This window comes from Anomaloglossus baeobatrachus, chromosome 12 (genome assembly GCF_048569485.1).
Source record: "Anomaloglossus baeobatrachus isolate aAnoBae1 chromosome 12, aAnoBae1.hap1, whole genome shotgun sequence".
Classification (NCBI taxonomy): domain Eukaryota; kingdom Metazoa; phylum Chordata; class Amphibia; order Anura; family Aromobatidae; genus Anomaloglossus; species Anomaloglossus baeobatrachus.
This window is the reverse complement of record NC_134364.1, coordinates 90,602,815-90,628,720: the sequence shown is the minus strand read 5'-3', so window position 1 is coordinate 90,628,720 and position 25,906 is coordinate 90,602,815. Positions and strand designations below refer to the sequence as shown.

The window sequence follows — 25,906 nt, the reverse complement described above, 5'->3', positions numbered from 1 at the left end:
TGAAGTGTTAGCTGGAAGATCTGAGGGGCTCTACAGAGCAGGTCTTGTAGGTGTTCCCTGTAAACAGAGGGTCTTTTGGGGTAATACCAGTGTACAGCTGGTCTTGTGGGGTGTTCCTAGTACATGGCAAGTCTTTTGGGGTATTCCCAGTATATGGAGGGTTTTGTGGGGTTCTCCCGGTATACATCAGGTCTTGTGGGGTGTTCTCAGTACATGGCGAGTCTTGTGGGGTGTTCCCTGTATACGGCAGGTCTTGTGGGGTATTCCCGGTATACAGTAGGTCTCTGTGGGTGTTCCCAGAATATGGCAGGACTTGTGGGGTGTTTCCTGTGTCCGGCAAGTCTTGTCAGAGATTTCTGGTACACAGCAGGTCTTGGTAAGTGTTCTCAGGACATGGCAGGTCTTGTGGGGTGCTTCTGGTGTACAGAAGGTTTTGTGGGCTGTTCCTGGTATACAACGGATCTTGTGGGGTGTTCTCGGTATACGGTGGATCTTATGGGGTGCTCCTGGTATATGGCCAGTCTTGTAGGTTGTTCCATGGACATTGTGGGTTTTTTAGGGTGCTCCTGTTATACAGCAGGTCTTGTGGGGTGTTTTCAGTATATGCAGGGTTTTATGAAGTGTACCCAGGATATGGAATGTCTTGTAGAGTGTTCCCAGGACATGGTGGGTTTTGTGGGGTGATCCCTGTATACAGCAGGTCTTGTATGTGTGTTGCCAGTAGGACATGGTGACTTTTGTGAAGTGTTGCCAGTATACGGTGGGTCTTGTGGGGTGTTGCCAGTATTTGGCGAGTCTTGTGGGGTGTTGCCAGTATATGGCGGGTCTTGTGGGGTGTTGCCAGTATTCGGCGGGTCTTGTGGGGTGTTGCCAGTATTCGGCGGATCTTGTGGGGTGTTGCCAGTATTCAGCGGGTCTTGTGGGGTGTTTTGCCAGTATACGGGGGGTCTTCTCGGGTGTTGCCAGTACACGGCTAGTCTTGTGAGGTGTTCCCAGGATATGGCTGGTCTTATGAGGTGTTCCCAGGAAACGGTGGAGGTATTTGTCTTGTGAATCATGTGTTTCATCATGTGGCACGTCGGCTGCATGTTTGTCATTGACCCAAGGGCAGAAGACAAGCCGGCTCTTTATAGGTATATTTTTTTTTTTTTTACAATTTAAGATTTTATTGATTTTTCAAAGGAATACAATATTAGAACACACATCCATGCTGCAACAAATGATGCGAATCAAAAGTCAATGTGACACCAAGCCTTCGCAGGCTTCGTAATATTCTATGGATGGCAGAAATGGTACATAGATAATCATTTAAAACCTTAGATAACGATAAAACAAGAAGAGGTTAAGGCAAGTGAAAGTCATAGAATCCAGAGAAGGAGGGGTAATTCAGAAGAAGGAGAGGAGAGATAGAAAGCAGAAAGAAGCGACCGGGACTGATACAATGTCTGTTGAACTAAGATTTGTCGAAAGAGTGGCGTAAGCTGTCTGAATAGAGAAAAAGCCAGAGTGCCCCCATTCCGGAGATTAAATTAGTTCAAGAAATTTTTTACTAGATAGGAAAGATTCCCACTGGAACCATTTAGTGGCTGTCTCCACCGTCTGCCCTCGTGACTGGGCCATCACCATTTCCATGCGGTGAACCACATTTACCTCAGTTACCCACTCATCTAACGTCGGAGGGTTAGAATCTTTCCAGCGCCGAGGGATCACTGTCTTGGCGGCCTGAAGAAGGTGGCCCAAGATAGATTTCTTAAAAACCCTTTCCGATACGTTAAAGATATACAGTAAAACTGCCTCCGGGCGACTGGGGACTACGATCCCTTTGGCCACCTGTATGGCTGCCAGTACTTTGTTCCAAAAGACCGACAGGCTCGGGCAGTGCCACCAGATGTGAGACATGGTGCCTCCTTGGGCTCCACATCGCCAGCAAGTGTCAGGAATTCCGGGGCACCATGCATGAAGGGACGCCGGGACCCTGAACCACCTGGAAAGTATTTTATAGCTGGTTTCTTGCATCCTAGTGGCAACAACGGACCTGTGGGTCAGGCGGAAACGACGCTCCCATTGATTCCCGGGAATCGTTTGATTAAGCTCTGACTCCCATGCTTTACAGAAGCGAGGAGGCGACATCTCTACTGCACTCGTCATAATCTTGTACACCCTTGATATTGCGTGGTGCGTATCAGAGGACCCAGTGCAAAGGTTTTCAAAGGGAGTTTGGGGCGGAGGGTGGGCCACGACAGTGTCTTGTGAGGTCAAGAAGTGTTTGAGTTGGGCATATTCAAAATGGAATTGTAGTTTGAAATTACGGCTCTCTACCATCTCCCGTAGTGGGAGGAGGGACCCCCCCCGCGGCCACCCGATTTAGTCTCAAAGGATTCAGTTTCGTGCTTCCCAGAAAATTGTTGGATGACGCTCCTGCTAAAAACTTCGGGTTATCAGTTAGTGGCATAAGAGGCCCTCTAGGCTGGATCATGAGTTGCACGATGACACAGAGTGAACCGTTTTCAATGTTTGTTTAGTGCTATATGACATATCAATCTTATGTTTGGTGAGGAGCGGCCAGGTCCAAGGCAGGGTCGGTAATGATAAGGGGCACATATCTTGTGCCAGGCAAACCCAAAGCTTAGAACTAGAATTATGCAAAAGGTCCAGGACCCTGGCGTGAGCGGCTGCCAGGTAGTACCTTCTACAGTCAGGCAGTCCCGTTCCTCCCGCACCCTTAGTCCTAGTTAAGACGCTACTCTCTATACGGGCACGCCTTCCAAACCAAACAAATCGACCGAATATGCGCTGCATCTTGGCCCAATAGGTTGCTGGAACATAGACCGGAACCGTCTGTATCAAATACAACAATCTCGGCAGAGCCGTCATCCTGAGTGCGCTGATCCTGCCAAACCATGAAAGAGTACCCCTATGCCACAGAGCCAAATCCCCCTCGAGCCGTGACAGGAAGCTTTGGTAGTTTAATTGAAAGAGCCTGGACAGGTCAGAAGGGATCTTGATGCCCAAATATCCAATACTACCGTGGGGTGGCCACCTGAAGGGGAAGTTTGGTTTTATCACATTCACAGTTGCTGGGGCTAAAGAGATATTTAGGGCCTCTGATTTATCGAAATTAATTTTGAAATTGGACCACTTGCTAAAACGGTTTAGCTCCATCATTAAGGACGGGAGGGATGTGATGGGATTACACAGATACACAAGGAGATCGTCAGCGAAGGTAGCGCACTTATGCTCCCGATTGGCGATCCTGATTCCCTGTATGTCTAGGTTAGCCCGGATGGCCGACAACAAGTGTTCCATAACTAAGACCTACAGTAACGGTGACAAGGGGCATCACTGCCGGGTCCCGTTTCGGATGGAGAAGGATCTCGACAGAGTGCCATTAATCTTAAGGTGAGCATTCGGGGAATGATATAAAGCCATAATTTTAGACGAGAAAACCGGTCCCAGGCCTATATGGTCCAGGGTCTGAGAGAGCGACTGCCAGGAGACTCTGTCGAAAGCCTTCTCAGCATCCAAAGACAGCAACATCAAGGGGAGTTTTTTAGTATGTGCGTGTTGGATTAAATCCAGGGTTTTTATGGTGTTGTCCCTTGCCTCTCTACCTGGGACAAACCCGACCTGATCGAAGTGGATCAAGTCGGGGAGCAAAGGGCCAAGTCTATTTGCCAAAAGCTTGGCATAAATTTTTAAATCTAATTAAGAAGTATCGGTCTAAAACTGCTACACGCCGTAGGGTCTTTTCCGGCCTTACGGAGTAGTGAGATATGAGCCGTGGTGGAATGGGGCGGAAAGGGGACAGATTCCGAAATTGAATTAAAGGAAAGGAGGATTAGAGGCGCTAATTGTTCTGAAAAGGATTTATAAAATTTGGCGGGGAACCCATCGGGGCCAGGACTCTTATTGCCAGGAGTGTCGCGAATCACTGCCAATAAATCCTCCAGTAGAAATGGGCTTTCCAGGTTATTAATTACAGAGCTGTCGAGACATCTAAAAGGTGAGGGCATTGAAGGACACCCATCACTCGACCTGCGGGGCTCAACAGGTAAATTATACAACTTGGAATAATAGTCGTGAAAGGTGTTTGAGATGTCCGGGGTGGCATAAAGTAATTTGTCGCGTGGGTTCTTGATGCAGGGAATGAGGGTATGGGCTCTCTCCTCCCTCAGCGCATTTGCCAGCAGTCTGACGGGTTTATCCCCAAACTCATAAAACCTCCCCTTTCCCACCTGTATTAGACGCTGATATGAGGAATCAAGCAGTTTTTTAACCTCGAACCTAGCTCGTAAGAGGGCTTGTAAATTTGTGGCCGATAAGGCTCGCTTGTGGATGAGCTCCAGTTCAGAAACCCTATGGAGAGCTTTTACTATGTCTTGGGCCTTTTCTTTCTTGATTCGGGACCCGTGCTTAATAAAAATACCTCGTAGGACACATTTCAATGCTTCCCACTTATAAGTGGGAGCTGTGTTATCTACTGAGTGATCCTCCATGAACCTTGCAATAGAGGTCTGGATATCAGAAACACAAAGCTCATCCAGTAGCAACGACTCATTCAGCCGCCACGACCCTCTAGGAGCCGAAAGAGAGGGGATCTCAATCGTGCAATACACCGGCGCATGATCTGACCATAGTATGTTACCCATTCCCATATGTTGGATCCAAGGGAGCGCGCTATCTTGTATTAGTATGTAATCAAGACGACTATAGGAATCCTGAGTGTGGGAATAGAAACTATAGTCTCTGTCCGACGGGTGTTGTATTCTCCAGGTGTCGAACAATTGAATGCGCAGTAAAGCTTTTTTAATACGTTTAATGGTAGTGTATGCAATGCTAGATTTCCCCTTGGAGTTGTCTAAAGTAGGGTCCAGGGTGACATTAAGGTCACCACATAAAATCACCATACCCTGTATCAGGGGGATCGCGGCGTCTATCAAACGGGAAATAAAACTGTCCTGTTTTTGATTTGGGGCGTATGCGTTAATTATTGTGAAGATATGGGTCCCCACCCTCAGCGAGAGAATAATATATCTTCCAAGACTATCTGTTGTGCACTTTAGGATTTGATGTGGGAGGGATTTATGGATGGCTATCACCACCCCTTTAGAGCGGGAGTCAGGGTTATCCGAGGACATCCATGTCTGGTAATATTTATTTTTAAGAATAGGGGCATGTCCTTGTTTTGAAGTGTGTCTCCTGGAGACACGCTATTCTCACCTTCCTTTTATGAAGATGATACAGTATCTGTGACCCTTTTCTCCGGAACATTGAGGCCCCTGGCGTTGAAAGAAGCGATGGTTAGATCCGCCATCTATAAAAGAATAGGACATTAGAGATATATAAGAGAAGGGATCGAACACGATCAGCCCGGCCGCCGAAGATGGAAAGAAGAGAAGACTTGAGGAAGCTAGAATGTAGCGGGGGGAAAAAAGGAGAGAGAAAAGAAAACAAGAAGAACAGGCAAACCTAGGGAACATGTCCGCCTCATCTAGGCAGGACAGGGGATCCCAACCTATTTGGGGAAAAAGGATGTCAAACATAACAGAGCAGAGCTCTGTATAAACTAAAAAACATTAAGGATAACCATAGACACCGGTAAAAGTGACAAATACTTATCTAATACGGGCTATGAATAGACTGGAAGGCAACGTGTGGAAGCGAAGTAACTCAAAATACTGTAAAAGGTATAAGTCATACAAGCGTATTCAGCTATTAATTTCCTCTATATCGGTTACCGCGGACGGCCCGCCCTGCGGCCCCGTTCTCCTCTTGGAGGTAACCCCCTGCTGGACTAGGTGGAGTTGGTCTAGAAGAGGTAGGCCGTTCCCTGGGTACCCAGGGCTGGAATAGAGTAGTCGGCCAGGCTGCAATAGAGATTGTAGGCAGATTCAGACTCTCAGTAAAAGCCGGGAGGTCCTCTGGGGAACGTAGGACCATCCATCGGGAGTGCTTCTGTACCGATAGGGAAAATGGAAATCCCCACCGGAACGGTAGACCCCTCTCTTTTAGGACATCAAGAAGGGGCTTAAGAGTCGCACGTTGGGCCAGAATGTGCCGTGAGAGATCTGGCAATATACGAATGGTAGAGCCATTAGATGACAAGTTCTGTTTCCTCCTGGCTGCTTGTAGAATGGCCTCTTTTACAGCGAAAAAATGCACTCTGCATACGATATCTCTCGGGCGGGAGTCATCTGGATCCGGAGGGCGTAGAGCCCTATGGGCTCTATCAAGTTCAAGGGTAGCTCCAGGTGGCCTCTTTAGCAAATTATTAAAAATGGAACGGAGAGCAGCAGGAATATCAGAAGCAGCAGTAGATTCCGGGAGACCTCTAACACGTAGATTGTTCCGTCTGTTTCTGTTTTCTAAATCATCTACATGTTGTTGAAGGGCAAATAGTTGCTTGGATTGGTTTTCTATAGTCTCTTGGATAGATTGAATGGACACCTGGGAATTTGATTGCTGCTCTGCCAGGGTGTCAACCCTGTGAGTAAGTGAGGAGAGATCCTGCTGCAGTTGGATAAATTCTTGTTTACACTCCGCCACCACTTGATTAGCCAATGCTGCAATGTCGTTCTTGGTGGGGATTGCTTGTAACAGTGACCGCAGGTCTGCCAGGGATGCCGGACGATCCTCGCCCATCGAGGCGGTAGCGTGAGACATAGTGGGGTATGCATAGAAAGAGTCCTGTAAGGCTGGACCATATATTAGCGTCTGTGTGCTTTGGGGGCTTTTTATGTCGTCCCATACTTGTGGCACAGATACATGACGAATTGGGGGTGACCCCAGTACCCTGGGTCCCCCATTCATGGGGATCAATGGGCCCCTTTCCAGGTCCCCGCCTGCGGCTGTCGGGCTCTCAGCCCAGGAGGATCCAGTGGACCACCTATCTGGGGAGGGAGGGGGTACTTCCCTCTGAGGTATCCCCCAGGACTCATTGGCAGCCACCCAAAATTCAGGGGGGCCCCCTCTATTTCCAGCTCCCCCTGGGGGTCGTGTGGCCCCTGATAAATGGCTGATGATGCTGCCCCCCCTCTGGCTTGGGCCCTGCTCTCCAGGTCTTCCTGTGGGCCCTGTACCTGGGTCTTGTAGTCCAGCAGACCATCAGGGTTAGCTGCCGCTCCCTCCTCACCTCTGATCGCTGTGCTTGTGGGTGTAGACAGGGGCGCTGGTGCCTGTAGTGCAGCCTCTCCATGCAGCGCCTGCTTCTTCAGTGCTCGGGCCCGCAGCGGTGAGTCATCTCCTGAGCCCGAGCACATGTGCGCCCCGCACCCGCACTTCCCCCAGCTCCACTGGTGCCGGCCGCAGGTAAGTTAGCAGGGCTCCCCGGCTCCATCAGAGACACAGCGGAGGGCGAGGCGGGCAGAGCTGCAGTCGCGGCCGGCCTGCCCTCCAACCCTGGTCCGCCTGTCAGCATCTCTGGATCGCGGCCACCATCTTGGAATGGCGCCGCTGGCGGTACTGCTTCCTCCATTGCGGGGGATCCGCCAGCTCCTGCTGCCGCCGTGGGTCCTTTGGAGGGCCCTCCTGGATCGCGGGGGGTCCCTGCTGCCTCACATCTTCCTTGGGTCTCCAGACTCGTCGCCCCCTCGGGCAGAGGGATGGTGCTCCCTTCAGGCCCTGCAGGCCGCAGTTCTCTTCCTGGCTGTGGTAGGGTCCCAGGCTCCCGAGAACGGGTGAGGTAAGCCCCGATTGTGCCCTGGGATGCAGGGGTATTGGGCTTATTCTTTTTTGGTGCAGATTTGCCCATTGTAGATAATAAACCAGCTCTATAGGGGATTATTTAGAGGAGCTCCAGCAAACCGCATCCTCACTCAGCCATGTCCGGCTCCGCCCCCCTATAGATATATTTTTTATTAAAATGTAAATTGTTCTTTTATCCTATAAACTACTGACAACGTCTCCAAATTTCCAAGCAATACATTTTGTATTTATTTTCTGAAAATGAGAAATGGTCAAAATAACAAAAAAATGCATTGCTTTCAGACCTCAAATAATGCAAAGAAAAGGAATTCATAATCATTAAGAAACAACAATACTAATGTTTTACCTCAGGAAGAGTTCAGAAATCAATATTTTCTGGAAGAACCATGATTTTTAATCACAGCTTTCATTCGTCTTGGCATGCTTTCCACCAGTCTTTCACACTGCTTTTGGGTGACCTTATGCCACTCCTGGTGCAAAAATTTAAGCCGCTTTTCTTTGATAGCTTGTGACTATCCATCTTCCTCTTGATTACATTCCAGAGGTTTTTAATGGGGTTCAGGTTTGAAAATTGGGCTGACCATGACAGAGTTTTGATGTGGTGGTCCTTCATCCACACATTGATTTACCTAGCTGTGTGGCATGGCCACTGGCCTCCTGGAAAAAACAGTCCTTAGAGTTGGGGAACATTGCCTGAACAGAAGGAAGCAACTGTTTTTCCAGAATAACCTTGTATGTGGCTTGAGTCATAAGTGCTTCACAAAGTTTAATCTGTCCAATTCCAGCCCTACTGAAGCATCCCCACATCATCACTGATCCTCCACCAAATTTCACAGTGGGTGCAAGACACTGTGGCTTGTACACCTCTCCAGGTCTCCGTCTAACCATTAGACGACCAGGTGTTGGGTAAAGCTGAAAATTAGACTCATGAGAGATTACCTCCAGTCCTCTATGGTCCAATCCTTATGGCCTTTGGCAAACTTCAGCCTGGCTCTCCTTTGCTTCTCATTGATGAAAGGCTTTTTTCTAGCTTTACATGACTTCAGCCCTGCCTCTAGCAGCCTGTTACGAACTGTTCTTGCCGTGCACTTCTACCCAGCTGCCATTTGCCATTCCTTTTGTACGTCACTGTCATGGCCAGCTCAAGCTCAAGCCCTGAACCCCATTGAAAACCTCTGGAATGTAATCAAGAGAAAAATGTCTTTTCCATGAAAAATCATACTTTTATTTCTCAAATGAGTTGCATAATGAATAGAAAATATAGTCCAGACATTGACGAGGTTAGAAATAATGATTTTTACTTGAAATAATATTTTTCTCCTTCACACTTTTGTTTTCTGCACAGAATGCTCCTTTGCAGCAATTCCAGCTTTGCAAACCTTTGGCATTCTAGCTGTTAATTTGCTGAGGTAACCTGGAGATATTTCACCCCATGCTTCCCCCCCCCTCCCACAAGTTGGATTGGCTCGATGGGCACTTTTTGCGTACCATACGGTCATGCTGCTGCCACAGCAGTTCAATAGGGTTGAGATCTGGTGACTGGGCTGGCTACTCCATTACAGACCAGAATACCAGCTGCCTGCTTCTTCCCTAAATAGTTCATGCATAATTTGGAGTTGTGCTTTGAGTCATTGTCCTGTTGTAGGATGAAATTGGCTCCAATCAAGAGCTGTCCACAGGGTATGGCATGGTGTTGCAAAATGGAGTGATAGCCTGCCTTATTCAAAATCCCTTTTACCTTGTACAAATCTCCCACTTTACCAATACCAAAGCAACCCCAGACCATCACATTACCTCCACTATGCTTGACAGATGGCGTAAGGCACTCTTCCAGCATCTTTTCAGTTGTTCTGCCTCTCACAAATGTGTGTGATCCAAACACCTCAAACTTCGATTCGTCTGTCCATAACACTTTTTTTTCCAATCTTCCTCTGTCCAATGTCTATGTTCTTTTGCCCATATTAATCTTTTCCTTTTCTTAGCAGTCTGAGATATGGCTTTTTCTTTGCCACTCTGCCCTGAAGGCTAGCATCCCGGAGTCACCTCTTCACTGTAGACATTGACACAGGCGTTTTTGCGAGTACTGTTTAATGAAGCTGCCAGTTGAGGACCTGTGAGGCGTCGATTTCTCAAACTAGAGACTCAAATGTACTTGTCTTGTTGCCCAGTTGTGCAGCGCGGCCTCCCACTTCTCTTTCTTTTCTGGTTAGAGCCTGTTTGTGCTCTCCTCTGAAGGGAGTAGTATACACAGTTATAGGAAATCTTCATTTTCTTTGCAATTTCTCGCATGGATTGTCCTTCATTTCTAAGAACAATACTATACTGTCGAGTTTCACATGAAAGTTCTTTTTTTTCTGGCCAATTTGAGAGTTTAATGGAACCAAGAAATGTAATGCTGCTGATTCTCAACTAGCTCAAAGGAAGGTCAGTTTTATAGCTTATCTAATCAGCAAAACTGTTTTCAGCTGTGCCAACATACTTGCACCAGGGTTGTCAATGGATTTCTAAACATCAATTTGCCTTCTAACACAGTTCGCAAACACAATGTACCATTAGAACACTGGAGTGGTGGTTGTTGGAAATAGGCCTCTATACACCTATGTAGATATTGCATTAACCCTAGAACGCGCAACCATAGAAATGTACCATAGAAAACAAGTGACCTAGCAGGCCAGCGAGGCCCCAGTTATGTGTTCTAGGGTTAAAAACCAAATGTTTGAAGCTAGAATAGTCATTTACCACATTAACAATGTATAGAATGGATTTTTGTTTAATTTAATGTTATCTTGATTGAAAAAACTGTGCTTTTCTTTCAAAAATAAGGAAATATCTAAGTGACCCTAAACCTTTAAACTGTAGTGTGTACACACACACACGGCTGCTGATAAGTCTTTGGCTTTACCCAGAAAGAAACTAAATAGGATGATGGAACTTTACATTTATTCAACATACTTTCCACTGATGTCAACACACTTCCTGCATCGGTATTCCAAGTTCTGCAAGCCTAGCAAAAGGAAGGATTTTGGTTGTGCCTCAACCCAGGCATCCGTTGCAGCCATGGCATCAGAAATGGTGTGAAATTTGGTACCTTTTGAGGTGTTTCTTCAGGTTTATAAACAGATGATAGTCGGAAGGAGCTAGATCTGGTGAATAAGGTGGGTGGTCAACCAGCTGGAAGCCCAACTTTGCCAGTTTTGCCGTGATTACTTGTGCAGAGTGAATGGAATCGTTGTCTTGCAGGAACAAGTTTCCTTTGGACAGCTTGCCACGCTTTGTGGCCTTCAGAGCTGTCTTCAATTCATCCAAAAGTTTAATGTAATACCTTGCATTGATGGTGGAACCCTTTTGAAGGTAGTCCACTAGCAGCACACCCTCCTTATCCCAGAACGCAGACGACATCATCTTAATGGCTGATTTTTGCACCCTGAACTTCTCCAGATGAGGAGAACCACTATGCCTCCACTCTTTTGACTGCTCCTTGTTTTCAGGGTCATACAAATAAATCCAGCTCTCATCCATAGTGACCAGTCCATCCAGGAAGTTATAATCAGTCCGGAATCGCTGACAAATGGACCGGAAAGTTTTCACTCGCATGCTTCTCTGATCTGTTGTCAAACATTTGGGGACCCACTTTGCAGATCGCTTCCTCATGTCCAAATGTTCATGGATAATGACACAAACACGTTCATGGGAAATCCCCATGATGTCTGCTGTTGCTTTAGCTGAAATTTGTCGATTCACTAGTATGAGGTTGTGCTCAGCATCGACGATCTCCGGAACAACAGCCACTCTCCATTGTCTAGGACGTTCCTCATCATTGGTGCAGAAGTGACCCGTTTTAAATTTGGCAACGCAGTTCTTAACTGTGGAATATGAAGGGCAGTGATCCCCCAATGTCTGCGACAGATCACCATGAATATCCTTTGCGAACTTTTCTTGCAGAAACGAGAATTTTATCACTTATCTGCACTCAGTCGCTGTGAATATCGCATTAGACGCCGCCATTTTATTTTCCCGCATGCATAGAACACTGTTGCCATAAGCAACAAACACTATTTTGAAAACATATATTAGACACATAAGGCTTTCATGTGATGTAACATTCGTTACCATAGAAACAAAAAAGATCACAAAGCCAAAGACTTAGCAGCAGCCCCGTGTGTGTGTGTGTGTGTGTGTGTGTGTGTGTGTGTGCGCGCGCGTGTCTGTATACATTGTGTGTGTCTGTATATATATATATACATATTTATATACACACACACACACACACTGTGTGCAGAATTATTAGGCAGATGAGTATTTTGATCACATGATACTTTTTATACATGTTGTCCTACTCCAAGCTGTATAGGCTTGAGAGCCAGAAAATCAGGTGATGTGCATCGTGCATCTCTGTAATGAGGAGGGGTGCGGTGTAATGACAGCAACACCCTATATAAGGTGTGCTTAATTATTAGGTAACTTCCTTTCCTTTGGAAAAATGGGTCAGAAAAGAGATTTGACGGGCTCTGAAAAGTCCAAAATTGTGAGATGTCTTGCAGAGGGATGCAGCAGTCTTGAAATGGCCAAACTTTTGAACCGTGATCACCAAACAATCAAGAGTTTCATGGCAAATAGCCAACAGGGTCGCAAGAAGCGTGTTGGGCAAAAAAGGCGCAAAATAACTGCCCATGAATTGAGAAAAATCAAGCGTGAAGCTGCCAAGATGCCATTTGCCACCAGTTTGGCCATATTTCAGAGCTGCAACATTACTGGAGTATCAAAAAGCACAAGGTGTGCCATACTCAGGGACATGGCCAAGGTAAGGAAGGCTGAAAAACTACCACCTTTGAACAAGAAACATAAGATAAAACGTCAAGACTGGGCCAAGAAATATCTTACCACTGATTTTTTTAAAGGTTTTATGGACTGATGAAATGAGAGTGACTCTTGATGGGCCAGATGGATGGGCCAGAGGCTGGATCAGTAAAGGGCAGAGAGCTCCACTCTGACTCAGACGCCAGCAAGGTGGAGGGGGGGTACTGGTATGGGCTGGTATCATCAAAGATGAACTTGTGGGACCTTTTCGGGTTGAGGATGGAGTGAAGCTCAAATCCCAGACCTACTGCCAGTTTCTGGAAGACAACTTCTTCAAGCAGTGGTACAGGAAGAAGTCGGTATCGTTCAAGAAAAACATGATTTTCATGCAGGACAATGCTCCATCACATGCATCCAACTACTCCACAGCGTGGCTGGCCAGTAAGGCTATGTGCGCACGTTGCGTATTTGCATGCAGTTACGCTGCGATCTGCACCGCAGTGTAACTGCAGGCGTCCTGCGTCCCCAGCATTATCTATGAAGATTATGCAGGAGACGTGCACACGTGGCGTATTAGAGCACAGCGCTTTGGCTGCTGCCCGAAGCGCGTGTTCTAAGAAGTGACATGTCACTTATTCCGTGCGCTCTGCATGCAGTCCCCGCTCTGTCTATGGTAGGGGCTGCATTTAGAGCGCATGGAATCGGCTTTTTCTTTTTTTTCTTTCTCCAGCGATTTGAAGCGCATGTGTGCTGTTCAAATCGCTGCAGAAATTTCTGCAGGGACAGAACGCTATGTGCACACATAGCCTAAAGGTCTAAAAGATGAAAAAATAATGACATGGCCCCCTTGTTCACCTGATCTGAACCCCATAGAGAACCTGTGGTCCCTCATAAAATGTAAGATCTACAGGGAAGGAAAACAGTACACCTATGGGAGCAGTGTCTGGAGGCTGTGGTGGCTGCTGCACGCAATGTTGATCGTAAACAGATCAAGCAGCTGACAGAATCTATGGATGGTCGGCTGCTGAGTGTCATCATATAGAAAGGTGGCTATATTAGTCACTAATTTTTTGGGTTTTGTTTTTGCATGTCAGAAATGTTTATTTCTAAATTTTGTGCAGTTATATTGGTTTACCTGGTGAAAATAAACAAGTGAGATGGGAATATATTTGGTTTTTATTAAGTTGCCTAATAATTCTGCACAGTAATAGTTACCTGCACAAACAGATATCGAGATAGCCAAATCTAAAAAAAAACAAAACACTCAACTTCCAAAAATATTAGCTTTGATATCTATGAGTCATTTGGGTTGATTGAGAACATAGTTGTTGATCAATAATAAAAAAAATCCCATAAAATACAATTTGCCTAATAATTCTGCACACACAATATATATATATATATATATATATATATATATATATATATATATATATATATATATATATATATATATATATATATATATATATATATATAATTTTATTTATTTATTTTTTTTAAAGGCTGGACATTAATCAATCAAATGTTTTCTTGGGGCAAATATCTTTTAAGTCTCATTTAACCTTCCTTGTTTCATGACGATGCAGGCACTTTGTTATTTTGAATCAACTTAATTTGTTATTGGCAGCAATGGACGACTTCTCAATAATCCCCCCAAATTTTTTATCATTGTACTTTCTTCCTCCTTTCATATTAAAGGCCGGGAAGATGCAAAAAAATAATGCCTCATAACATCTAGGAGAAGCCACCACACCTCGCCCCGGAATCTGAAGACAAAGCTTTATTTACAAGCTGATATTCTAGACGTCTGAGGAGGACTGAATAGATCACGAGAAAGGGAGATTTTGTGAGAATACTCGGCATATTTAACTCTTTCGCTCTTGGTCCATTTTTTCACTTTTGTAACCTGCTTTAATTTAACGTCAGCCCTGTTTAAAAACAGGTTTTCAATATAGAAATATAAGGGGGAAAAAGTCCACTGTGAAGACGATTTGAAAATGTCCACTCTTCGATTAACAGTATATACCGTAGTATATAAAAAAATCAATATATATTATATATATATATTAAGCTGAATGTGTGTATGTGTGTCCGGGATTGGCATTTGCACCGTCGCAGCTACAGCCACAAAATTTTGCACACTCACACGTCTGGACCCCGAAAGCGTCATAGTCTATGTTGTGAGGCGAAATTTTAACCCCGCGTGTTCCAATTTACCAATCAATTTTGCCTCTATCTACATAATGGGGAAAAAGTGAAATGAAAAGTGTATCCGCACCGTCACATTTACAATCACTAAATTTTGCACAGACACCTCATGTGACCCAGGGAACGTCGTAGACTATGTTTTGACAGGAAAATGTAACCCCGCGCTTTACAGTTACTCTCCAAAAAACATGCCTCCATTAAAGTAAATGGAGCCTGGAACTACAGGTTATTAGTAGGAGCTGTGATTGGTTGCTATAGGAACAAAAGACATTCACAGTATAAGAAGCTTATATGTGAGGTAATAAGATGTCGGTGGGGAGACCGAGAGAGACAGAGAGAGACAGACAGACAGAAAGGGAAAGAGACAGACAGAGACAACGGTGAGACAGACGATGAAAGAGACAGAGACTGACCTGTAAAGAGACAGATGGGGAAAGAGACAGACATGCAGACAGGGACAGAGACAGGCAGACGGGGAAGGAGGAGACAACCAGAGAGACAGACAAAGATAGATGGGGAAAGACACAAACCTTGATGGAGACAGACAGGGAAAGAGACCGAGAAATAGAGACAGACAAGGAAAGAGACAGGCAGACAGGGAAAGAGACAGACAAAGAGACGGGGAGACAGGGAAAGAGACAGACCTGGGAAAGAGACAGACCCTGAAAGAGACAGACGGAGCACATTACTTGGCCAATTTAGTTAAATCTGTGTGGAATATCTGTGGTGTTTAAATATATGTTGTGAAATGCTTCTATTAGCTTAGTTTTTGCCTTTTAATAATTACATTTCTATTTGTTTTGTGTTTTTTGTGTGTAGAATAAATTTTAACAACAGTTATTAACCCGGGTGAAGCCGGGTAGTACAGCTAGTATATATATAAAGCTGAATGTGTGTGTGTTTGTGTATGTATGTCCGGGATTGGCATCTGCACCGTCGCAGCTACAGCCACAAAATTTTGCACGCTCACACGTCTGGACCCCGAGAGCGTCATAGGCTATGTTGTGAGGCGAAATTTTAACCCCGCGCGTTCCAATTTACCAATCAATTTTGCCCCCTATCTACATAATGAGGAAAAAGTGAAACGAAAAGCGTATCCGCACCGTTGCATTTACAATCACAAAATTTTGCAGACACCTCATGTGACCTAGGGAACATCGTAGACTATGTTTTGACAGGAAAATTTAACCCTGTGCTTTACAGTTACTCTCCAAAAAACATGCCTCTATTAAAGTAAATGGAGCCTGGAACTACAGGTTATTAGTAGGAGCTGTGATTGGTTGCTATAGGAACAAGACATTCATAGTATAAGAAGCTTATATGTGAGGTAATCAGATGTCGGTGGGGAGACTGATAGAGACAGAGATACAGACAGGGAAAGAGACAGAGACGGACAGGGAAAGAGACAGAGACAGACCTGGAAAGAGACAGACGGGGAAAGAGACAGACCTGGAAAGAGACTGACCTGGAAAGAGACTGACCTGGAAAGAGACAGACAGACATGCAGACAGGGACAGAGACAGGCAGACAGGGAAGGAGAAGACAGCCAGAGATACAGACAAAGGTAGATGGAGAAAGACACAGACCTTTATAGAGACAGACGGGGAAAGAGAGAGAAATAGAGACAGACAAGGAAAGAGACAGACAGGCAGACAGGGAAAGAGACAGACAGGAAAAGACACACAAAGAGACGGGGAAAGAGACAGACCTGGGAAAGAGACAGACCTAGAAAGAGACAGATGGGGAAGAAACAGAGATAGAGACAGACAAAAAAAAGAGAGACAGACAGGCAGACAGGGAAAGAGACAGACCTGGAAAGAGACAGACGGAGCACATTACTTGGCCAATTTAGTTAAATCTGTGTGGAATATCTGGGGTGTTGAAATATATGTTGTGAAATGCTTCTATTACCGTGTTTTTCCAAAAATAAGACCTCCCCCAAAAATAAGCCCTAGCAGGGATTTGCAGCATTTTCTGAGAAAGGCTTAAATATAAGCCCTCCCCCGAAAATAAGCCTGTGATCGGATGTGTGTATCTGTGATCGGCTGTGTGTGCCTGCGATCAGATGTGTGTATCTGTGATAGCTGTGTGTGCCTGCGATCTGCTGTGTGTGTGTGCCTGCGATCGGCTGTGTGTATCTGTGATCTGCTGTGTGTGATCTGCTGTGTATATCTGCGATCTGCTGTGTGTGTGTGAGTGATCTGATGTGGGTGTGATCTGCTGTGTGTGCCTGCGATCTGCTGTGTGTGTCAGTATGTCATATAGCAGCAGGGTAGGACGGCATGCAGAACCCACCGGAGATCACAGGAGGACCTTGGAACCACGCAGACGTCCCGGTCTGGTGAGTATGAGTCTCCTGGGAAGTGGGGGGGTCTGCTTTTTTGGGGGGTAAACTTACCCCCAACCGTGTTTCTCCAAGAATAAGACCTCCTCCAAAAATAAGCCCTAGTGCTTATTTGGGGGGCAAAAAAAATATAAGACAGTGTCTTATTTTTGGAAAAACACGGTAGCTTAGTTTTTGCCTTTTAATAATTACATTTCTATCTATTTGTTTTGTGGTTTTTGTGTGCAGAATACATTTTTGTTAATACATTCTATTTTGTTAACAACAGTTATTAACCCGGGCGAAGCCGGGTAGTACAGTTAGTATATATATAAAAATATTAATAAAAAAAATAAAAATCTGATACCACAAGTCTTTTATTGAAGAAATAAAACTATAGATAATTAAGGAAATATTTTCAGCTGTAGGCACAGAAATCCACATTTTTCAAGTTGCGAGTTAAAAAAATTAATATACATTCCGGCATTTTGATCATTTTTCGGTTTGTTTGTTTTTAAGATTGATATCATGGCAGATTTAACTATAGATTCTTAAGGCCACTTCAGACATAATGAGATCACTAACGACATCGTTGCTACGTCACAATTTCTGTGACGAAAACAACGACTTCACCAGCGATCTCGTTATGTTTGACATGTACCAACGATTCGCCTCCTGCTGTGAGATCGTTGGTCGTTGCTGAATGTCCTGTGCCATTTTTGGCTCATTGGAGTCCTGCTAGGCAGGATGGATCTGTATGCTTGACACCTACCAACAATCTCGTTAACGACCTTGATCAGAACAGAAAGTGTGACACGTAGGCGTGTAGTTGCGTCACCTTTTCCGCGCCCCCTCTGCACCGATTGGTTGGCGCTGAGAACAGTACTGCGTTCTGATTGGGTATCGCTTAATGCTTTGTTCCTTTTTGAGCCTTGCTTTGAGGATAGAACCTGCGACTCCACCCGGATTAATTCGTACTTTGTTCCCGATTGCTTGCTTGCTTTTCGGATCGAAGCTGAAGTCGCAGGTTCTATCCTCAAAGCAAGGCTCAAAAAGGGACAAAGGATGAAGCGATACAAAGTTGCCTTCTAAGCCGGCCGCCTAATCAGAACGCAGTATTGGCCACCAATCAGAGTGGAGGGGTGTGGAAAAGGCAACGCATATGCACGCCTACGTGGCTTACAGCGTCAAACACTACTCCCTTATTTGAGGTCGGAATCGTTACATAGATGCTGTGTGACAAGGTCCCAACGAGATCGTTATACAGGTCGCTGCATCGTTACTAAAGTTGTTGGGAAAATTACTGTGTGACATCTCACCAACGATCTCACTAACGATTTAACAATGATCCGGAAACTGTGACGTAGTAACGATCTCGTTAATGATCTCATTATGTGTGACTGGACCTTTAGTGAATGGGAAAAAGGAGAAGAGGTAAAAGTTTTCATAGAATTTTTTTTTCTCTTTTTTATGTACCTAAAAAGTACATAGACCATTATTGCAGTAGGCTTTTTTTGTGGGTACTGCACCCCATCAATTTTCTATACCGCTAAGCAACAAGCGACATTTGTTAAAAAGGCGCCAAGTTTTCATAATTCAATAACTGCATATTTTTTCTCTTTAAAAATTATAATATATATATTTTTAAACTTATGGGTGATCCCATAGTTTCCCACTGCCTGTCAAAAAGTGCGGAATGAGGGAAGTAGGTGATTTAAAAAAAAAAAAAAAAGGAACCACAAATGTTATTAAAATAAAAAAGACAGTACTTAGCTCTTCTTTCCCCTGATGGTCCCCACTAGTCTTTACAAGTTGCAGGAAGTCTTATCTATTATGTACCACACTACTGGTATCACCACTCGACAGCCACAATGCCAGACGTAAGGTGCGTGATTGGCTGTAGCTGTCAGGTAGTGGCATCTCGCAAACAAATATTGGTAGGGACCACCGGGGCATCAGCATCTTTGAACCTTATGTTTTGGAGAAATCTGAACTAGAGATGAGCGATCCTGAGGTTTGATGTTCGGAGTTCGGAAACCAACTTCCAAAAAAACCAAAGTTCGGGTGAGTTACGAGTGCAAACCACTCAAGCGAGCAGCGCTGTGCTTGGGTATGAGTGATGCTCAGCCCTGTGCAAGCTCCGTGCAGTGTTTGAATGGCTTGCACTTGGGGTAAAATCGGCATGATCAAATGTAGTGTGTACACACACAAAAAAATAATTTTGAAAAATTCCACCCCCGGAAGTGTTCTGATTATGGCTGGCTGTATGTAGGTGGAGCTACGAACTGCCCAATTACTGACTTCCATTGAGGTTCGGATCAAGGCGGGGTCACAAACCGAACTTTTTTTTAAAGTTCGACTATACCTGCCGAACTAAACTTTCAAAGTTTCGCTCATCTCTAATCAGATACAAAACAGATTAGACTTTCTAAAAGTAAGCAGTGGTTTTCTTGTTTCGGACCTACTCAGTTTATAAAGTTGGGTGTTTCATTCAAACGTTCCCAGAGGGCTGTAAACATTACTTTGTTCTGCAATAGGCCAACAACGTTAGTCGACTGATCGAAGTTCCCAAATGTTCTGATCACATATACACATCATTCTGAAGCAGGGACAACCATAAAGCACCAGGGTAGTCATTGTGGACCCTGTCATCATCTCAAACATCGCATCAAAAAGAATTTTACAATTTTGTGTTCAGTCTCTGTAAGACTCGTAACAACCAGTATGCCCTTTGTGTACCAAAGACTTCAAAGTCACACAACATGACTTAACATGAAGCACAGATATATTCTTCGGGCAGGATCCTTTTGTGTAAACGCTTAGGTGTAGACCAAAGTCCAAGTTGTACGTGCAACGGCTGTGCGTTAGCTTGTCCCATATAGACGGGCGGCATGAAGCCCCTCGACAAGATACCAGTCATCTTCCCCAAGAGAACTCTTTGGTCTAGGATGGAGTTCTTCAAAATCAGTCAACATCTTTGGACTTAGAAAAGATGAAAAATAGTCTATCCTTTCACATCTTGAAAACCAAGTTTTTAGAAGATCTACTGCATGCAGCAGAATACAAATGTGTCAATTGCTTACTTGACTTTAAGTTTGGAAATTCATTTGACATATGGAAACCCTTTCATTCGTATCACAAACACCAGTTCACTGTTCCCATGGTTGATACCCTTCAAGGGTCCTTGTCTTTATTTTCCAAGTTGAGTCCAACATTTTGCACAATTTCCCTTTTTGAGTCCAAAGTCCATCACAATTTCCCATCATCAATCAATTTGTTCATTCCCTGACAAATTTTCTGTAAATGGGGCTTCATAGACCCATTGGGATCATAGAGTTGACTGAGCATGTCCTTATTTGCAAAGTGGTTGAACACATGCTGGATGCGGCCATGGGACTTAGGAGTAAGGTGCTTGTCCACGAGGCGAAGGAGTAAGTTTTTGCATTCGGTGAGGATTCTGGGAAGCACCTCCTTCTCGTAAGTGAATTCCACTTCGTAAAAGCTAATGGCCGTCATTGCTCCATTGTGCAGCTTGTTCTTGAAATCTTCAGCTAGGACCAGTTCCTCTGGGCTAAAACGGTTGTGACGATACAAGACGCCGATTTTTACCGCAATCTTGATCAAGTTCTTGATGACTTTCTGAGACTCTGCTTTGTTTTTGGTGTACTCTTTAGAAACTCTGTAAAGTTCGTCCAAGACTTCACTACTTGTTTCATCGATGAACATGTTCACCATTGATTTACTGGCCATACGACTCAAGATTTTTTTTTGCGCCTGGAGGGCAAGATCTTTGGAACTGAAGGTCTCCATGGTCTGCAATGAGAAATAAAGGAAGAAAGAGATTAATTATATGGATGAAAACATAAGTTACACGAGTCTAGTATGACGTTAGAGACTTCTTGGTACCATGAGAAGAACATAAATAGTAGTGCGTACACAAGGTTTCTTTATGTATTCTTTGTAGCAATTAGGTCACTGAGAAGTTTCTGGAGCTCAGAGTAAATCTACCTCCTCAATTAACTTCAAAACAATGAAATCTGTGAATTCCAACTGAGAACCCCCCCAAAAAGTAGTATATGTTTAGGTGCCACCTTGAAAAATTAACCATTGGTAAAAACAATTTTCTTGAGCTTTGTCTTTTGCTCTTAGAGGAGAGCACTTTAAGGGGTACTTTGCACGCTGTGACATCGCTAGTACGATTTCGTCGGGGTCAAATAGAAAGTGATGCACATCCGGCGCCGGTAACGACGTCACAACGTGTAAAGCCTAGATGCGCCGATAAAAGATCGCAAAAGCGTCGAAAATCGGTGATCTGTGTAGCGTCGGTCATTTTCATAATGTTGCAACAATAGGAGATACGATGTTGTTCCTCGTTCCTGCGGCAGCACACATCGCTGTGTTTGAAACCGCAGGAGCGAGGAACATCTCCTTACCTGCCTCCACCGGCTATGCGGAAGGAAGGAGGTGGGCAGGATGTTTACGTCCCGCTCATCTCCACCCCTCCGCTTCTATTGGACGCCTGCCGTGTGACGCCACTGTGACGCCGCACAACCCGCCCCCTTAGGAAGGAGACGGGTCGCCGGCCAGAGTGATGTCGCAGGGCAAGTAAGTGCGTGTGAAGCTGCCGTAGCGATAAAGTTCGCTACGGCAGCTATCACAAGATATCGCATGTGCGACGGGGGAGGGTACTATCGCGCTCGGCATCGCTAGCCGATGCTAGCGATATCGCTACGTGTAAAGTACCCCTAAGACTATGTTCACTTGGGATGTAAACTGACCAGATAAAAATTCTTCAACTCATTTGTATTTGTCTTAGATTTTAGCTAATCAAAAAATAGAGTATTAGACACCATCTCTGAACTCACAAAGAACGTTCAATACATACAAGGGTGGTTAATTGGGAAGACACTTAAAACTTCAACCAGATGTCTGTAGACTTCAATCATTCAAGACCATTTCTTTGAGGAAGATGGCGACATACATGTTACCAACTTCCAATATCCAACTTTATTTTCCACCTTGACTGAAATTCATTCTAGCCTAGAAGATAAATACTGAGTACACCGTTTCCTCTGACCCTTTAGGTACTAACGTGCCAAAAGCTGAATATTCAAGACTAATTAAGGTTATATCTTTGCGTTGTTTCATAATCGTTTGGCTCAGTCCAAGAATTCACTCATCTGAAGCTTAGAGTGGGATACTATGAGTCGTAATTACATTCCTCCAAGATGAAGATAATTAGAAACATTTTTGTGGTTAATATCTGGATGTCATAAAATATAGATGTAGATACAGGCTGCCAATACATTTTTGGCTTCTGGATAGTAGCTATCACAGAATATAGTAAAAAATTACCCTGTTTGGATTTCAGATCAGTTTCCCACCCTTATCAGACAGAGATAAGACAAGTCTCTGAAAATACTGTAAGTGGTTTGTCAAATGATTGAAGGCGCTTACTGATTGACCTGTCAACTTGTAACGTTTTGGACTTGGTCGCGATCCTCGCCGCGCAGGATGCAGGAAGAATTTCCTGCTCAGTGAGGATAGAACGAGCTTTGCAAACAAGCAACCATTATGTCTGACACTTTACCAGGAGCTACCGAAAAAAAAAAAAAAGCCCTGTTCATTGTTGGCAGGTGTGCGGCGTGGTCCATTGTCAGTTTGTATTGGATTTCCAAACCAACATGTTGCCAGTAGCAATCAACTTCCGACCCTCCCCCACCGCGTGTCACATGTGCTGCGGAGGAGCGTCTGCAGGGCAGCCAAAAAAAACAAGATTTGCTTCTTCTTTTTTTTGAACATTGTCTTATTAACCCCTTATGTCTTTTTAATGAAATCTTCTAGTTGTAAGAATCTTTTGTGACTCTTTATGAAGACTAGCTGAGTGTGAAGTCTTATGCAAATGAGCGCTCTGCTAGAATGAAAGAAATGTATCTCGCTAGAGCCACCCTGTGGAGATGGGCTACATTGCAAATGAATATTCAACTCTTACAACATGAGGGATTGTAGCCAAACCTGGACAAACTTGTGTTTCAGAATTCTGGTAAAGCTGGGTAAACACAAATATGGCTCATTTTTTAGTTCACCCAGCTTTCCTATGGTCAGGAACGACAATGCAATCTAGTCGTGTCGATCCTGCTTCAATTCTTGAAAAACTGGGTGAAAACCAATATGTCTGACTTTCTCAAAGTCATGAACAGCACATCTGTCCATTTCAATGTTCATGTAATGTTACAGAATTCCATTAAAGCTGGGTGAATAATAAGACTGAGTTTGTACGCTGACCCAGCTTTCCTGGAACCCTGAGCTGTAAATCTGCACCATAACTAATCAAACTTTAAAAAAGCTGGATGACGACCAATATAATTACTCACCCAGCTTTCCTAAAGTCAAGAACTGACTTGTAGTCCATGATTTCATTCAACCAGACCTTTTTAGATTGCCAGTGATAACCCTGATATGAGCAGTAGGTTACAGAGCAGAAGGAGCTGAGCGGTTTGATATATAACTCTATGGGGAAAGGCTCAGTAGAACTTGTAGAATCTTGCTAGCTTTAGAATCAGTAGTCCGGTGGGCGGTCCTAATCGGGGACTGACAGACTTGTCTGACAAGACCGCCCACTGGACTCAAACGAACAAATTTAAATTACAAGATCTGCTCAATCTATTTCCACAAATCTATATATCAATCTACTCGACTGCTCCTGCTCTACAACATGGTGCTGGCAGATTTTATAGTGACTTGTTCCCTTTAAATTCAGTGCTGCAGATTTGCTCTCCCTCCTAGGAACACAGGATGATATTTGCTTTCGGCCTCAAGAAATAATCCTGTTTATGTTCTGACAGAACAAACGGAAACATTCCACAAAAGACAACTAAGGCAGAAATGAACCAACTCGGAGGGAGACGATATTGTTACACTCACCTCCCCCACTCCCTCTTGGTTGTCAACCACTAGTCACCATTACTGTAAAAATTGAGCTTGTCACCCAGCTTTTTTCCGACTTTGTACGGCATAGCATTTCACAATTGTCATTTTTTTTGTCTTGCTCTCTCTCTGCATTGTCTAAGTATTGGCCTTTACTGTTAATCTGTACATGAATCAGGTAGATCAGGATGAACAGTGTTCTACTCTATGCAGCAACCATGCAGGCAATCTGATGGGCCTTATCTTGGTTGTTAGCGGTAATAGGCAATTGATATTGATTTAGGACTTTGACACTCAGGGCGCTATGCCTTATCAGTATGACAGTTCTTTAAAGGGGGACTGACACTTCCCATAAATGTATACTTTTTTTGCCTGCTCTAAATGCCGCTGTTCTCCTGAATCCGGCGATGTTTTTCATTTGTTTCTGCGCCTCTCTATTCCCGATATATGACCCTCTCTTCTCTGTATGCAAATACAGTCTATTTCACAAAATGGGCGTGGTCCTAATAACCCCCGCCTACTTGACTAGAAAGACTTGATTTATATACAAGGAAGAGAGGCTCATATCTCAGGATTGGAGAGGCTCAGGAACAAAAGAAAGACATCTCCGGATTCAGGAGAACAGCGGCATGTACAGAAGGTAAAAAAATTATGGCAAGTGACTTTTCAAAGGAGTTGGGCTCACATCTTTCCACTGATTGGCATTTTAGAGGGCACAAGATTGATGTAACTGCGCCGACTTGCTCACTTATCTTAGAGTATTATACCCATGTCCAAATCTAAACGCGTTTATCTATGTGAAATACTCCTTTTAATTTAAAGGGATAGTCCAACACATTTGTCCTGTAAATACCATAAGCCTTACCAATTCTAAGGAATAGTCTATGGCCCAATATAGCCAAATTGTCTGTACCATATACCTAGCTATAGAAGGACTTCACACGTTCAACCATATCTCTGCAGGGAACAGGGATGGAACAACCACATTTTTGTGGGTGGGTATATGATCTAATGTCTGATCCCTCTGTATTTATACCAAAAATTTAATTCATTTAAAACACTGACAACCCCCTACAATATTGGGGTTACTCACCTGTCCTGGCTATGGGCCTTTTTCCTTCTCCCATCGCCTTCTCTCCTTTTGCAATAGTCCACGTTTGGTTTGTTTAGAAGCCTGGGAAACTCCTCTGACTTCATTAGCCTAGGTCTTTTAAGGAGGGCTCAGGCAGAGGCCAGGTGTTTGGGAATTAAGTAGTATAGTACTCCGTTGTGACAAGTGTCTCAGTTTTTGCTTCTGCTCAGCTCCAGCATGGAGTCCATCATCTCCTCTGTTACTCCGGATTTTCATGCGGCTACAATCAGTGTTGTTTCTAAGCTCAGACCTGCTTGGGTGTCATCCAAATCAACCCAACCTCACAGCTATTCTTAGTCCTATTCACACAAGGACTCTGCAATCACGGTAACGCATCTTTTCAAGCAAGTCTCCATATTTCTTATGCTTCATTCCATTTCTGCAGTTAACCATTTCCTTGCTGCAAGTTCTACTTTACATACAGTACAGACCAAAACATTGGGCACACCTTCTCAATCAAAGAGTTTTCTTTATTTTCATGACTCTGAAAATTGTTGATTCACATTGAAAGCATCAAAACTATGAATTAACACATGTGGAATGAAATACTTAACAAAAAAGTGTGAAACAACTGAAAATATGTCTTATATTCTAGGTTCTTCAAAGTAGTCACCTTTTGCTTTGATTACTGCTTTCAACACTTTTGGCATTCTCTTGATGATCTTCAAGAGGTAGTCACTGGAAATGGTTTTCCAACAGTCTTGAAGGAGTTCCCAGAGATGCTTAGCACTTGTTGGCCCTTTTGCCTTCACTCTGCTGTCCAGCTCACCCCAAACCATCTCGATTGGGTTCAGGTCTGGTGACTGTGGAGG

The 25,906-nt window shown here is 44.3% G+C and overlaps 1 protein-coding gene across 5 annotated transcripts in view; it reads right to left on the bottom strand.

The window, feature by feature from the left end:
* Positions 1-17,394: 17,394 nt before the first annotated feature.
* The window catches only part of TNFAIP8L2 (TNF alpha induced protein 8 like 2), a 113,316-nt gene continuing 104,804 nt past the window's right edge, over positions 17,395-25,906 (bottom strand). For all 5 annotated transcript variants that reach the window (XM_075329627.1, XM_075329623.1, XM_075329624.1 and 2 more), the window contains exon 2: positions 17,395-20,848. In XM_075329627.1, coding sequence (XP_075185742.1) covers positions 20,285-20,845 — 561 coding nt within the window. In that variant the 5' untranslated portion in view covers positions 20,846-20,848 and the 3' untranslated portion in view covers positions 17,395-20,284. The remainder of the gene's footprint in view (positions 20,849-25,906) is intronic.